Below are 16455 nucleotides of genomic sequence, written 5' to 3' on the forward strand. Positions count from 1 at the left end.
AACAAGAGCCGCTGAGTCACTTGGTGACTCATAATAGTCGATACTTCATTCAATAATAGACAGATTATTTAACTCATAATAGCGGTTAGCTGCAGCCCTGCCTAGCATACAATAGCAAACAGAAACTAAAAGCCAACGGATCAGTGAAAGCACCTCACTTGGCAGCTAAGAGACCAAAATCCATAAGCAAAATGTGAACTGAATTATGGAAAGATTTCTAAATGTCAAACCATTCAGATGCCAGCAATTTACAATTAGCCAGCGGCTATTTGACATTTCAAAGTAAAGAGTAGTTCTGAGTTTATTGGGATTTATTGTAGGTGTAGGTGCAAGAGTCAAGGTTATGAATGAGTTCCAACACCAGGACACTTAGAGTGAATGTTTCATAAGTGCCTGCAGTTCATTCTAACCTTGCAATTTCTTAGTCATGAAGGTAATTCAGCAGCACTGTCAAAGTAAAGCAATTAAAATTCCTCTAAAAGCAGAAAATTCCTTTGCTTCTCTAAAACAACACAAAAACAGCACACCATCCATCCGATGACAATGAAATCAACTCAGCTGTGTTTGGCTGCAGTCAGGAGAAACATTCATTTGATCAACCCTGAGCTCCTCTTTGAAACGGCGGGCTGCAGCTCTTCTCTGTGAGCCGATTAGAGACTTTATGATTCTCTGGAGGGGGACTGATCAGAGCGTTTCTCCAGCTGAGATCTGAGAGCGTAAAGGGATTCCTGCTGCATCAGCGCTTATTGCTGCATTTTTGTTGCCCCCGCGGGTATAAACACTGGAACACCCCCACATACCTGCCAGTGTATGCACACAGTAATAACAGGGAGATTCATTTCAGAACAGTGCTGACTGCAGACATGGACACTTCTTAATATACAGAATTCGCAGTATAGTGTTAGAGAGTGTGTTTCACTCTCAAGAGCCATGTCAAAGAAAAATGTCCATCATCTTTTGACAGACAGTAATGCTATTAGCAATGCTAGCAGCGGCGTGGCTGCAGGGTAAGTAACACAGGTCTGTCAGTTTGGTCCAGACTGAAATATCTCTACAACTGTAGGATGGATGGCCATGAAATTATAAACAGGCATTCATGGTGTTTTCATGTATCCATTTAATATTTAGCGCTAACCATATGTTACCATGCAAACATGCTAACCTAAGATGCTGAACATGGTAAACATTACACCTGCTGAACATCAGCATGTTGTCATTGTGAGCATGCTAGCGTTAGCATTTTGCTGAGAGCAGCCTAACAGAGCTGCTCGCGTGCTCGTACTCTGACTCTAAAACCAACCCAACAACCATGACATATCACAACATGTACACAGAACATGATAAAAAAAGGCTTTAACAGCGACACATTGGGCGAGTCTTCAAGTAGGCAGCTGACGCTGTCTGTCTGCCGCCACATTCAAAGAACAGTCGCTGCAGCTACGATTTCACCATCTGCGCCTCCACTCCACCAGCTATTCCCTCTCATCTGCACGTGCTCTCCTTCCTCCACCACCAACACACACGCACACATGCACGCACACACACACACACACACACACACACACACACACACACACACACACACACACACACAGATTGCATTGCACAAGCTACATAGATCCATTTCAACCCACAGAGGACTCAACAGAAGAGCTGACAGCGACCAGCCACTAAATGCTGCCTGTGCCAACATGTCTGCCCACATCAGCAGGGCATATGACAACCAGCCATAATCCCAGAAAATCACATGCAGCAGCATTCATGCATGTGTCACTTTCTTTGTGGTGTAAATAATGTATGAACCACTCAGACAGCAGCGAGTAATTGTGTTTGGCTGTTAGCGACTCTTAATTGACGCTCATTTACTCCCCGCTCAGCCCACACAACCCCAAGGGGAAGAGACACTTAATATAAGCAAGACAACCTAAGAAAGATTGAAGAAACTGGCTACAAGCAGCACATTTTCTGACCTTAACTGTTTTAGCCCAGTTAGATCATTAAACTATTACTTAATCTGGATATTAACAGTAATGTGTGCATGTAAACGTACTGCCAACGTGCACGAGCTCACTGTCAGCCTGCAAAACGATGACCTCCATCAGCTAAGTCAGGTCAAGCTCTTAATCACAACAGCAACAAGGACAAGGACACCCCAGGCATCCAGCACTCCAATAAAACTTTAGCAGAAAATAATATCAGTGCATTTGGTGAAATCCATCTCCTCAGATATTGGACAGGACAGGCTCTGGTGAAAATACCCCCAGAGAGCACAGCGAAAGTATTTCCTCGTTATTTGCAGATTAAGTCTCAGGTGCTTAATGAATTATTGTTCTTTTGAAACTTGATCCTCCAGGTTTCATTTCATTTCCCTCACACGCACCAACAAAGACATTTCTTGATGAGCACAAAAAGCACGTTTGAGCTGACTTACTTGAGTCCAGGAATGTCAAGTATATTGGTGAGGCCAGTCCAGTTAATGTCCAGAAGCTAAAAGAAAATGGGAAAGGAGAAGAGGTCAGGTGGACGGGCTGCAGCAGAAGAAAGTGTAAATTAAATTGATTCAAACACTTCAGTTTATTGTTTTCTGTTTATTGTGCTCCATTCACCTCATCGCCTCTTATTTCTGGCCAACAAGCCCTGCTGAATAATAACAGCACGGACAAAGAGTCCGACACAAGTTGCAGCAAAATAATATAAATCAAAAGTTGTGTGAAAAGGTGCTGCTGGTTTGGTGGACTTTGAAAACAAAGAAATGCTTCACCCAGGATATTTAAATTATTTAGGAAAGATGTTTGGCAATGGAATGTTAATAAAATATAAAAACAGCAGCCTTTCTGGCCCTTAAGCGTATTGTTTTTACCTTTTTTGTTTTTTTATGCTTTACCTTTTAAGTGTTTAAGCGGATGCTGTATGCACAATTAGGCAGAAATCACAGATCTTCATATGGAAATGAATACAAAAACACCTGCTTACTGAAATATTTATGGACGTAGCAGCAGCCCTCTGTGGTCTCATTAGTTTTCATTGCATAATGAGGTCAGGAACAATTTAGCTCTCCATCGTCAAAAGTACTAGTTTTTCCAAAGTACTCCGGAGTACGTCTGGAGTACAGTGCAAACCAATTTCCATTCACTTTCTGGGTAAAGCTGGCAGCAGGCTTTCACATTTTCAAAAGGGAAGACAGTAAAAAGAAAAGCAAAGCGAAGAGAGTGTGGATCATCAGCATCAGGCAGATCCCGCCTCTCACTGAGCTTTGATCTGTTTCTGCCTCCACGCTGAAGTCGCTGTGTTTTCTTAATGACTCCTTCCCACCCTTCTTTTCTGGCCAAGTCGCTTTCACTGCAGCAGATGAAGTGAGCGCCGCAGGGGAGAGAGGGAGCACTGCAGGGCTCTGAATGATGTGATGGGAGGTCTGAGTGTTGTGGGAGCGTGGCGCGAAGGGACACACAACTGCCTGCAAATCACTTCTCTGCAGAGTGTGCAGAAGACTCGACGTGTTGTTGTTGGGTAGCAATGAGGTACTGGAAAAAACAGCACTTGGTCTGCGATCAAGGCAGAAATAATTGGCCATTAAATCACTTAGTCAGTCTAAAAATAGCAGAAGATTCTGATAAGAATGAACTTATCCTGAAAAATATTCAACATTTGCAGGTTCCAGTTTCTCAAGAAGATTTGAAGGACTGGTAAGACATGGTAGGCAACTTTAAAGGAATAGTTTGACACTTTATGAATTAACCTTGCTCGTTTTCTTGCTGAGAGTTACATGAGAAGATCAATATCGCACTCATGTCTCTGCGCTCAGGATGAAGCTCCAGCCAGGAGGCAGTTACTGTCTTATGTTAGCATAACAACTGGAAACACAGTGAAAACGCTAAACTGGTAGCAAGATCCCACCAGCGCCCCCTTCATTAATTAACACCGGAGTCTCCAAGACTCCATGACTTAAGTTCACTGAATGTGATGACCTTTGGATAGAGCCAGGACAGCTGCTTCCCCCTGATTCCAGTCTTTATGCTCAACTATCTCCTGGCTGGAGCTTCACATTTGGCGTACAGATGCGACAGTGGCACCAGATTTATGATCTAACTCTCAGCAAGACTCTCTTATGGACTCCTTTAGCGCAGCTCCTAAAGATTTTTGTGAAAAATGATTTTCTCACCAGTCGTTACAATAATAGTTTGGTCACCTCAATGACTTCATTTTGACGTTTTGCCACTGTGTTACAGTCAATCTATTGATAAGTGGGTTACATGAAGAACAAGTGCTCACAACATGGAGTGGATGTCTTTCAGCAGAAGTCCTTTTCAGTTCTCTCTGCAGAACGCGTTGCATCTCTTTATTTACACTGCGCTGAGTCACATTAGTGCGATCACACAGACCCGCCGCGGTCAAGACCTCTTATGGTCTGGAAACGTTTCTAAATCATTTGGTACTGTGGATCAGGCCTTGTATGGCACGCTGACAGAAAGACGATGAGTTATTTGGTTTCCAGGAAACAAAATGTCAAGAATTTTTTTTTTTTGTTGTTGCTTTTTTAGGAAATTGCTTTTGTGTTTTTTTTCTCTTGCCTTCTCTGTACCAATGCAATGCTCCTCAACTAGAGGCAGGCAGAAGATGAGATGCATAAGTGTGTGTGTACGCATGTGGAACTGCACCGTGATTTACTGGCTGCTACCTTCTCACTTCAGCCTCCTACAGTAATATCTCCGCGCCGAGCTTTAGCTGAGTGCCTTGGGTAGAGAAATCTGCCAAAGTAGGACTGGCTTGATCTGCGGCTATTTAAAGCTCTGCTATAGCTCCACTGGGTCCTCCCATTTAGTATAAATCGGTCAAACATTTTTAAGCTATGCAGCAGTGGCTCTGCACAGGGGTTGAACAGGGAGATTGACGGACTGGAAAATGGAAGTAACAAGAAAAGTGAAGTGCAAGCGGTGGTGTCGATTAAATACCACCTCCAACTAGAATCAAGTTTTTAACCATGTTAGCATGTCCATATGCAGTTTTTTTATATTATATGCTACAAGACATATCAGATAAGCATAAGCAGATAATACCATTGCTGAGCAGGGTTTCATATATAAGACAGCTCAGGAACAACCCGTTAACCTGCAGGCGAGGCTGCTGTGAAAGGAGGAGTATCAGAGGAGAAGCCAGGTGTAGCTTTGTATTGCTATTTTGCAAGCTAAGTTTTACTATTTTCAAAGTGATGGCAGAGACTTGTTCTGTTTTTGGTTGCAAAGTTGCAGAAGGAGAACCTGAAAAACTGTAGCCTGTTTCCAGACACAAAACTGAAACTGAAGCCAGACGCTGCTCCGTCCATTTATCCTGAGGACACAGCAGCACAGGCCAACATGTTGGTAAGATTATTTTTGTTGTTTTATCTGTTGACTGTTGCAGTGTGATAATGTTAGCCAACGCGAGCCTGCCAAGTTACATGATGATTCATGTCAAATGCTGACAGGACATTTTAAATGGCTTGGGAGTGTTGATGAAGAAAATGACTGCAAACGTTACTCAGAACAGTTTCAGATTGTCAGCTGCAGGCGAGGGTGGAGGGTGGAGGGTGGAGGGTGGAGGGTGGGCGGACCTGCAGACAGGGACTGCTTAGATCTGCACATGAAGGCAAAGGTGCAGAGTTCCAGCTCAGCCAGTGTGAGGAAAAAACTTCTAAATATTTATTTCTGATGGACAGAGATGAGTTTTTAAGGGTTTAATCAATGGAGCGCAAAAGGCAGTGTCAACAGCAATACCAGAGAGGGCAAATACACTGAAATTAAACTGGAAGTGGTTGGGCTGTAAAATGAAGATGAATGAAGAAACAGATTGTACTGTGATTCAGCAGTGACTTGACTTAGAAAATTAACATTTAACGTCCAATTTATGTTCTGCCTGAGAGAGGCAAAAAGATTAGCAAAGCCGAAAACCAAGGAGCAATTTGTTTTATGTCGTGCAATATCATAAAGCTTAGCGAGAGTATGAAATACTGAGGTATATAACACATCCTGGACATTATTTGATATTAACAGAAACGGGGCCAACTTTGGCAAAACTAATGGATACAGAGAAGATCATGTAAAATTTTCATTATTCTTATCAAATGTCATGTAAAATAACAGACTAACACTGAAAGTGTTGCATTGCTGCATCATCTCAGGTGCTGGCAGAGACATAGGAGCAAGCTGGTTTTGTATTTCCACATGCAAATCCCAGCTTAATAGCCTCCACTCTAATCATATTGCATTTATTTAAAGTGCGGCATCATTGTAAGTTCCACTGCTTCTCTATCAAACAGGTTTAATTGGATTAACCAGTGTCATATTACCAGCGTCTGGACTTACTGGCTTCTTGAGGAAGAACACAGACAGAGCTCCAACAAGAGGCATATCACCCAGCAACGGCTCCATCACCACCCTCAACACGCCGTGGATCTGTGGAAACACAAGAGCAACGCGCTGACACGCTCGTACACAAAGGTTCAGAGGTAAAGGGAAGTCACGCCTCGCTGGCGCTCGACATTCCTCAGCAGTCGAGCTGTCAGCTGGAGCACATGACAGGTTGGAAACTCAATCACAGCCTCATTTCACACCTGCCCCGTGTCATCCTCCACCTTCTCAGTAACATATTATGACAATTACAGGGATTATGGTGCTGGAAGCGCTTTACATGCGTCATGTGGATGCCACACAGCTGCTCTAATCCACAGCAGGGAACAAAGGATGCTTCAATTCTAGCACCAATAAATTTGTTTTCAGACTATATTTATATTTTCAGGATGGATGGTAAGAAAATCTTGCCCAACCAATACCAATAACACTCTTGGGACTGTTACTGATAAAGCTCTTTTTTAGTTTTTCTGTGCAGCTCTTCAAAGGAAATGTCATCTCATTAACTTACAGGCTTCATTTTATTTCTTGGTCAAGGAAAGCTCAATCTTTTGTCACCTCTGAGATTAAAAAATGACACAGACAGTAGCTGGCCAACCAAACTGAAGTATATATCCTTGAATTAATCAGAGGTATGAGCAAGAATTCAAACCTGATTTTGATTTATTCATCTTAACAGCAAATGAGGTCTCAAAGGCAACAGCACACACATCAAAACCATGATGCATAGATCTTACATAATGGGTTCGCTTATGAAAGGAAAATGACATCATTTATTTGGAGCTTTAACAGGCTTTTAATGTGCAGTAGCCGTGGTGACAAGTGGACCTCCATCGCGGTAGTGGGACCACACGACACATAAAATAAATAATAAAAGACCAATATCAGCCGGCGTTTAACCCCACTCCTCACAAAGCCATCACTAATCTCAGCAGTGTCATGGAGTCAAAAGCACCTGCTGTGTGTAAACCAGCTCAAGGAGTGATGGGGACTCATGTATTAGCGGCTGATAATGAGCTGGAGAGATATGTAGGTCTGCCTGAGTTACACAATGAGGGCGGCGAGCAACAGATCTCCCCCCAGGGACGGACCTAACGGCGCTCGGTCTCCGAGGAGACACGCTGATTGTTTTCTTCTGCTTGCACTGTTTCACTGCAGCAACACACAAAAGGGTCAAGGACATACAAGAATACACACACACACACACACACACACACACACACACACTTAGGCACAACAGAGAGCAGGTGAATTTTCTGAATGAGGATGATTTTAAATTAAATGGGGATGTATTTTCATTCATTTTTCACAGTTTCTGTGTTAAAAATGACGTCAATTACATACATTTCATAGAGGAGGGGCTCATTCTGAGATAATTAGATTTTCTTTACAGTGATTCAAAGTTCATGTGCACACCAAAACCTTCTATAATTCCGTTTTTACACTCTATTTTCTATTATGACTCAGTTTTATTTTATTTTCTCTTCAGCCACTCTGTTGTACTTGATTACCTTTATAGCTCTGCAGAGAAACAGTTCCCAACTTCAAACCCTTAAGGGGTTACAAGACAATAAATGGGAAAGTAAGAAAAAAAACATGTCTGCAGTACAACACTCTGTCCGCATTTTTACGAGACCGTAAGTAAACAGTCTGAGAAAATGAGTCTTTGGTTGAGCTGTTCACAATATTTAGCTGTATGCAATCTGTGACAAAGGGCTGCAAGTGGGCACTATTAAAGGGTTTGGAAAGCACTGCTGTAGAGAATTTCTTGTTATTAGTACAGCTTCATCAGTATGAGTACACAATGCACATTAGTAATTTGTACTTTGATACCAGCGCTTGATGAAATTATACATTTAAAGCCTTACATGTGCGAACATTTAACACTCATCACAGCACAAAAATAGTAAGAAACAGTGTTCCTGTGCAAATACCTTCAGCGTCTGTTATATGCTGCACAAAAATCAAAGCTGTGATTCATCCAGTTCTGGAAAAACCTCGAAACTTCAAGGTGACAGGAAACCTTTACCCGAAGTCACTGTGTCACCTTCTATCCAACGCTACAGGATCCTTCCTGAAAGCCATTGTAGAGGCCAAGACTCATGCCAGAGGACCACCGCTCTGTGAGGATGTGAAGAAAAGGAGTTTCCTTACCTGGATGCTCTTAATGCCAGCTTTGCAGTAGTAGCGTTTGATGTCAACATCGATCTCAGTGTTGCCGACAAAGCTGAGTGACAGAAACACAGATTGTGTCAGATATTGTGCCATGGTTCCTTTACTTTCCATCAATTTTAGAGGGAGGGCTAGAAGGAAGCTCTGATTTGGTTGGATAAGGCATTACATTGATTTAGACATCATAGTGCCTCCATGTTTTACTCATTTCCTTTCCTGTATTTGATTTTATACTTGGAAACATCTAAGATTTCCCTCCAGATGTGATGCGATTGTCGTTACTGAGCTCAGTGAATCATATTCAGCATTTTTAAATCATCTTATTTTCCAGACTTTAAAGGTTAAATTACAATAAATGATCTATGGTCAGCGTTTTATTTTTAATTTTATTTCATTATCAACCTCACTGCTTATCGCTCAGTCTACTAACACCATATTAGAGCTGTAGCAAGTTACTTCCTGTTATCACCACTGACTATGGGTGTCGCCAAATGAACCAGCACTGAATGATTAAGGACTGAAACTTCATTTCAGATCAACAGTCCTTTAAAGAGCAACACCATATTTTACACATCAAAATCTGTTTTGGGGAGTACTGCTGCATATGTGAGAACAGTCACATAGTGGCTCCAGAGGGAGCTGCGCAAAATCTGACAAAGTGCGTAAAACTGCCCACATCCCCGACTCGACTGTTGGTAATCATGCTGCATTATGGGTAACGTCGGGTTTTGACAATGAAGAAGAATCAGTGGACTACTCCTTCAAGGTCTGCGGAAGCCACGATCAGAAAGAAGCTACGGAGGTAAAAGTGGTTTCAAAAGGGATGTGGTAGGCTCACCTGATCTGTAGGTCCATGATAATCTGCCGCTTATCCACGTTTTCTGTATAAACCTTGACCCCGTTGACCCTCAGGGGCTACAACGCAACAAAGGGAATCATTATGGCCACTGCACCACTCCAGTCTATCAACACAACACCAACACCTCCACCGCTCACAAACTCCCACGTGGCTAGCCCACAGTCGACCCCTCTCCCGACCCCACATGGAAACTATTTATGAAACAAGGACATATGTCAGCGACATGCATGCATTTTCCCGCTCGAGCTCCCGCGCACCCTCACCAGCTGTCCTAACGACACCTGCTGCCAGTAGTCTGTTTAGTGACAGCTGAAACAACACACGATCGCTCTCAGAACCGTGCAGGGACACTAGGAGGCGCTCACTTTGTCTCCTATGTCGATCTTGCTGAAGCAGAAGGTGCTGAGGTGGGAGTTGGATTCCTTCACCGCCGGCTCGATGGTCTCGCGGAACAGTTTCTCCACAAACTGGCAGATGTAGGGCCACATCTGTTTCACTGTCTGAGGGGATGCAGGGAGAAAGGACTGAATTTTAAAGATCAATCATAGCAGTGTGTCGAAAAAATGTTGTCTTTTTCCATCATATTATTATAAAGGCATGTACAGGCTCTTCTTGCTACCTCACACAGGTACATCTCTCACACTGCGAATGACACAGCTATTTTAAAATATTCAAAATTTTGCTCTATTTAAGTCACTCACAAGCATCAAGCAGGGACGAACAAATGAAATTTTGATGTCAGTATCTAGATCGTTTTAATGTTTACTCTTGAGTGCTTTAAGATGTCCATCCAGGTTGTTGCCATGGGGATTCACAGGGGTTAATGCATTTCACTGTGCCGTGAAAACAGGGCTGCATGTTAAGTCAGACGTGCTGCAGTGTGGCAACGTTCACAGGCCCAGTGGGAAGAGGAGCGACAGACATCCCTTTTACTCCAGTGTATAAAAAGCAAGGAGGAGGGCTTCACTCAGGCAAGCAAATTCAACAGACAGCCGCTCGATTCTTTACCTTGTTTAGCCACTCCACTCGCTCCACGTCTGGGAAGTGAACCTACAATGGAGAAAACAGAGCACATAATCTCTAGTCTGTGAGGGGTTCAGTGGAGAGGTTTGTCCCACAGGCAATCTGACTTTAAATACATTTGAAATTCGTGTGTGATCACTAAAGATTAAAGCTTTTATTTAAACGTCAATTTTAATCAACTGGACTTTGACTCATATTAGTGAAATTCTTTGTTTTTCAGTTTAAAAAGCCACCGCTTTGGAGGAAATCACTGCCGTCGTACCAGCCTGCCTCCATTTCAAAGTTTCAAAAAATGGCTGGGATGATGTGTAAAACAGAAATGAAACAGAATGTGATAATCTGCTAATCCTTTTTTGTAATACACTCAGTTGCAAACCGTAGAACGACCTCAAGCTTAATGTTTGACCTTGAAAGGCTCAGTCATTCACAAGCAGGGATGGAGCGAGGTTCACCACTTTGTGAAACGCTTGACTGCATAAAGTACATTAGCAGATGGGCTCGAGCCGAGAACACTTTGCGAAACCGCTGTCGACAAAAACAGTTCATTTGCAAATGATTGCGTTCTCTTTTTATTTATGTTTCACACAACCTTTATCACACCATCGTCACAACAAGGCAGTCCACAGCCTCTCCAGCATCTCCATCAGGCTGTAATTTGGCACAAGATGGGCTTTGCGCTATCTGCTGCTAATGCTAATGCTAATGTCACTGTGTTAAGATTAAGATTAAGATTAAGATTTCGCTTTATTAATCACTGCACACACATGCTACAGGGAGGAGACTGCACACACGCCACGCTTCGTGAAATTATTTTCTCCGCATTAACCAATCCTGGTAAGTCCTTCCTCCGCGGCAGACCAGGAGCGGTGGGCTGCCAGCCGACAGCGGCGCCCGGGGACCCAGTTCCTCTTTGTCACCATTGGTCAGGTGGTAATCTTCGTGCATGTTTTTAGTGGGGGTATTTCTATGGAGGATACCCCAGGTGAGCACGGGGAGAACATGCAAACTCCACACAGAAAGGCCCCTTTTCCTCAAGCAGCAGGCACCGAAGGCATGGTGGAGGACACGCCACCAGCGCCCACAGCAGGATTTGAACCGGGACCTTCTAGCTGTGAGGCGACAGTGTTACCACTTGTTCCACCGTGCCACCCGAACAATGCTAACAAGCTTTATCATGCTCACGTTGCAGCATAGCACGTTACTAATCTGCACTAAACACAAAACATAATCCCTTTGTGGATCTCTTCAATAGTTGAGACATTTCACTCAAAACCACAAATGTTAACCTGACGGTGATGCTAGTTGAGCAGTCAGGGAATCGCCAAAGTTAGTAGGAATGATGTTCTGGGCAACAGAAATATCTGCTCCAAATTTTCATTGGATAGTTGTTTAGATACTTCAGTCTGGACCAAAGACTGTTTCAAACTGCTGTTGTGTACAGTAGAAATTTAAAGTTAGCGACTTTCCCAAACAACTCGGAGGTCAAATTCTGCTCCTGAAAAGCTTTTGGGTTGTAATTCTGCTACACAGAAAAGCAAAAGCTGGAACGAGACACGTCTCTTGGGCATTGGAAATGTGAAAACAAACCTGGAGTCTACATTGCTGACAGCAATATGACAGTCTGACAACACCATCATTACAAAGAGTGTGCTTCCACTGGGTGATGATGCATGAGAGCCACTGCTGCAGGAGCTCTTTGATGTGGAGTGGCTGCTTGATAAATAACAGAAAGAAGATGAAGGAAAAGTTTGCAAAATTTTTTCAAGGATTTTCATTTCTACGTGAAGAATGCATTGATCCATGACCATTCTTTTATCGTCATCTTTGGTGTGTAAGCTGTTGTCAGACATCAGCGAAAACCTTAAACTTATTTTTCCTTCACATTTTGAATGGGACCAAAGAGCATTCGTTAGGCGTTTTTTGCTCAAGACTGTTGAATTCACAGATAAACTAGAAAATAAAGATCACCTTAAGACTGTGCTTTTAGATTCCGAGATAAATCCTCTACCACTATTTAATATCAGTCTGACTCTAGGCCTCCACGGATGTCCATAATACAACTGTGCTGAGAGACTGAGTTGCGGTTTGACTAATCTTCTCAAACGGCCGAAGCAAATCAGACATTGATTTAACACGAGGAAAAGGAAATGTGGAGAATGAAGTCAATACCGTGCACAAAGGTGTGCAGCCATGCACACACCACCTTAATAAATAACAGATATACAAGCCTCCCTCTCCATCACACTGAACTGAAGGCGTTTATTCCCTAATCTAAACAGTAAGATAAAGTGACGGATCTGGCTGGGGTGCTGCTGAGATATGAGATGTGTTGGGACAGCAACAAGGGACAGCACTATTCCTCACGGTGGCAGCAAAAGTGCTTATTCAGCATTTATGTCAAAGTGTGGATAAAGCAGAGAAAAGAGCAGGAGAACAGGGAACAGAAAGTCCTTCTTAATATGACAGATGCAGGCCTATAGTTTATGTTGCGAGGTGTAAACAATATAATCTTCTGGAAGGGACGCAGGCACGGTTTCATTATTAGCGCTGACACAGTGATCTTATTCTGGAAATGTCGGTGGAGTAATGGATGACATAGTCAAAAGGACACGTTTAAGTGCTGGCTGAGAGAACCGAGCCGTGCAGCAGAGTGGGAGCAGAGCATCTTAATTATTTAGCTCGTTGCTGTGTTGTTGGGGTTTACGTCTTGAGAGTTTAATTAACAGTTTGGGTTTTCAAACTATTCTCCCTTTATTCAAACTGCCTAAACTGGGTAAGTAAAGTCATCAGGACAGACTCAAAATATAATTAGACAGTATAGTTAATGAGGCATCAGCTTTGTGTCTTCAAAAAGTGCTAAAGTACCACGTTCAGAGAGGCAGCAGACAAACTATTTGACTCAGCTGACATCACACATACTGCAGTGCTTACCTTTCAAACTTACAGTACATCCCATAAGTCACACTGACATAAGTGCAGCTACGTGTTTCTACTCTAACGCACACAAATGACTCCTCTTAACAACACACCTATCAGAAAACTGAACAACAAGCAACATACTGGCCTCCTTCTTCACTACTGCCTTTGTCCCAAGTGACATAAAAAAACACACAGTGAAATATTTTATGTATAGTTAAATTGTACGATTAAAGAAGAATACTGCCACATCTGCTATTTACTTTGTCATTCACCAATTAAACTAATGTCTGGGATCCTCTAACTGGCTGATTTCATGAGCATCTCTCCATATGGAACTGTTGTGATGCTTCCTCGTATATCTAACAAAGCAGACTGAAACGTCATAAATGAATAAATATAGCAGTTGGTGAGACAGTGCATGTTTTTTTTTTTTCATTTCCATTCCCATGTGATATTAAACTCAGACCCTTACAGATACTTTCAGTGTAAGTAGCTGCTACCCCTGCCAGCCAGTGACTCACCCTGGATGAAAACATCTGAGGGTATAAACTGGAACAAGGAGGAGTACACTTCAGCAATGGAGGCTTGGGAATGGAGGTCCTCTGGTTAAAAAAGCCTTTGTGGCAGCGGTGACACGTCTATTAAGACTCGATTCAGCCGAACTGGCCCTAGCCAAGACTCAGGAGCTGGGTTAGGGTTAGGCTACAGTATCAATGCAGTGACATGTGCTCAGTTTGTCCGTCTGGGACATGTAGGGATATTTCTTGCGATGGTCATGCACGGCCTCACAAGGTTTGACCGGAGGTACGTGCAGCGCTTGACTTGCAGCTTCTTCTATCAACCGCAGACTTAAGGCAGGGGGTGCTGAGGCCATTCAATAATGCCATTTCCCGCTAAGTGGGATGCTGCTGCTCTACCTCATCTAGCTCCTACATTCTCGTTTAATAGCCTCAATGCCTCCTCAGCCATGTGTCAGCAGAATAAGCTTTTTACTGTTCAAAATGAGGCTGCACTTCACATCGCTGACCAGTTGAGCTGGGTGAGTCTGATACAGAAAGCGTTGGGTTTATAGTCAAGTTCGGCTAACAGTTAAATTAGATAAGCTGAAGAGCCGAGACTCGAGGCTCACTTTAATTTAATTTTGTGCACTTGATTAAGTGCAATCGAAAACTGTTTGCTGAGTGATTTCCAAACTGGACTCCTGGGACCATCTGGTGTCCTAAAAAACGTTTTTGTGAACAGGCCTTTCAAAATTTCACTCTATTTTCCAGTCCAGAAGACACACAGGGCACTAATAAATATGAAGGGCTTCCACAGTTGATCTCTGTCCATTGGACTTCCATTAGAGTCAACACTGAAGAGAACATGGAGTTTAAGCTATTGCCACATAAATACTGTATTACCTTCATTAGGGAAACTAAGAGCATTAATATTATTATATATTAATTATAATAATATATAATTACTAAAGAAGCCATGTTTCCCCTTGATGCTTTAATCCAGCTCCCTCCAGGCACCAGTTAAAAACATGGATTACAGGGTGTTTTACAGACCTCTTTCAAAGGCACTAGAGCTGGAGAAAAGTCACATAACACATGCCTTCCAAAACATTAAATATTTATCTTTGGGAAAAACATCCTGCAGTTAAACTTTGCATATATACATATATACATAATACCTGCTATCGCTATGTTATTATCTAGGTTGTGTTGGGTACCACTTGATTAAATGCAACCTATGCTATCATCAGTTTACATACTGGGTCTGCTGAGGGTCTTGGGGGAGGTTTCAGGAGATTCAAAACCCTCAGCACTGAACTGTTAACCCTGAATGGAAAAGTCAAGAACACCGATGTTATCTGACAATCTAACAAGTGTTGCTGTAATAAGGTGAGTTCACTGCAAGAGAGACAGCAGCCTGAATCCCAAAATAACAGAGACCCTGTGGGCATGTTTCTTTCCAGCGTGGTGTCTGGTTTACCATTGTACCCTGCTGTATTTAGACTGGGACTCAGTCTAATGTCACTGCTGGGGGAACAGCTGCTCCATCACAGCTTTACAGCTCAACTCATGCTCCTGTCAGCTGATTGTTTTTCCTGGAAACTCCAAAATATTTAGCACAAAAATACCACACGGTCTTCAGAGAAACGGCTCAGCCTGGATAAGCGACCGTGGACATTGATTCATCTACTGTATTTGACAGAGTCTTACCCATGGTGGTAAATCAGAGGTCGTCAGATTCTGCTTGACACTTCTCTCCTCTTGCTCGAAGAAAGCGAGAGCTCGACTCAGCCGGCTGTGCTTCCCTCCTGTGTTTCTCCTCCACCAGAAAAAAATAACGAGTCCGATCAAGAGCCAGCTGAAGCTGAACTCAAAATAGCCCAATGCGTAAATGGGGAAAATGAGAACAAACGTTTTTGCGAGGTGAACCCAGGTCTGGGTCAGCTCGCTGGTCGAGGACACCGGGGTGTCGTCGGGTATGTTCCCCGCTGAGGGATGGGGAAAGTTGGGCTGAGCGGGGCTCGGTACGGCGTGTCCATTCTCCTTAATTGAAGCAGGGCTCGCATTGTGGGAGTGGGCTCTTCTTACATCTGTCATGCTGTCTCTAGACATGTCCGTCTTCAAACTGATAAAATGCGGATCAAGTTGGGAGACACGGTTCCCATGTGCGAGCGGACCGAAGCGGTTCCTTTGGGGACCCTGTTCTCACGTTGGCTCAACTGCACACCAGCCCATTGCCCTCGGAGGAATCGTTGGCATTGACCACTTTAATTTCCGAAACGATTAAAAGCTTCAGCGTGCATTTCCTTGTTAAATTGACCAGCTGACCCAGTCCGGTCCACAGCTCCACTCGCTCTGTCTCTTCACAGGTTTGAAATGATAATTTCCCAAAACACACAGGGATCATGCACTGTGAGCTCCCAGTGGTGCCTGTAGCCTAGCTAAAAAGGTTAAATACCGCCATCTGGTGCTCACTCGCGGTAGTCACAGCCTGTAATTATCAGCTGTGGTAAAACCTCGGCAACGTCAAGTCCATTAGCTATTCTTAAATTAAAGAGAAGAAAGCAAGCATACGTTAGTGCTTATATTTCAAGTAAAT

At 43.2% G+C, this 16455-nt stretch overlaps 1 protein-coding gene across 2 annotated transcripts in view; it reads right to left on the bottom strand.

The window, feature by feature from the left end:
* esyt2b (extended synaptotagmin-like protein 2b) overlaps positions 1 to 16233 on the bottom strand; it is a 30420-nt gene extending 14187 nt beyond the window's left edge. Inside the window, exons 1-7 of one of the 2 annotated variants that reach the window (XM_070986472.1) lie at positions 15567 to 16233; positions 10423 to 10464; positions 9780 to 9914; positions 9394 to 9470; positions 8538 to 8610; positions 6339 to 6428; positions 2432 to 2487 (exon numbers count right to left, since the gene is read on the bottom strand). In XM_070986472.1, the coding sequence (XP_070842573.1) occupies positions 2432 to 2487; positions 6339 to 6428; positions 8538 to 8610; positions 9394 to 9470; positions 9780 to 9914; positions 10423 to 10464; positions 15567 to 15968 (875 nt within the window). In that variant the 5' untranslated portion in view covers positions 15969 to 16233. The remainder of the gene's footprint in view (positions 1 to 2431; positions 2488 to 6338; positions 6429 to 8537; positions 8611 to 9393; positions 9471 to 9779; positions 9915 to 10422; positions 10465 to 15566) is intronic. The other variant, XM_070986473.1, reaches the window with a different exon arrangement.
* Positions 16234 to 16455: the final 222 nt, after the last annotated feature.

The sequence above is a fragment of the Chaetodon trifascialis genome, chromosome 18 (genome assembly GCF_039877785.1).
Source record: "Chaetodon trifascialis isolate fChaTrf1 chromosome 18, fChaTrf1.hap1, whole genome shotgun sequence".
NCBI lineage: Eukaryota > Metazoa > Chordata > Actinopteri > Chaetodontiformes > Chaetodontidae > Chaetodon > Chaetodon trifascialis.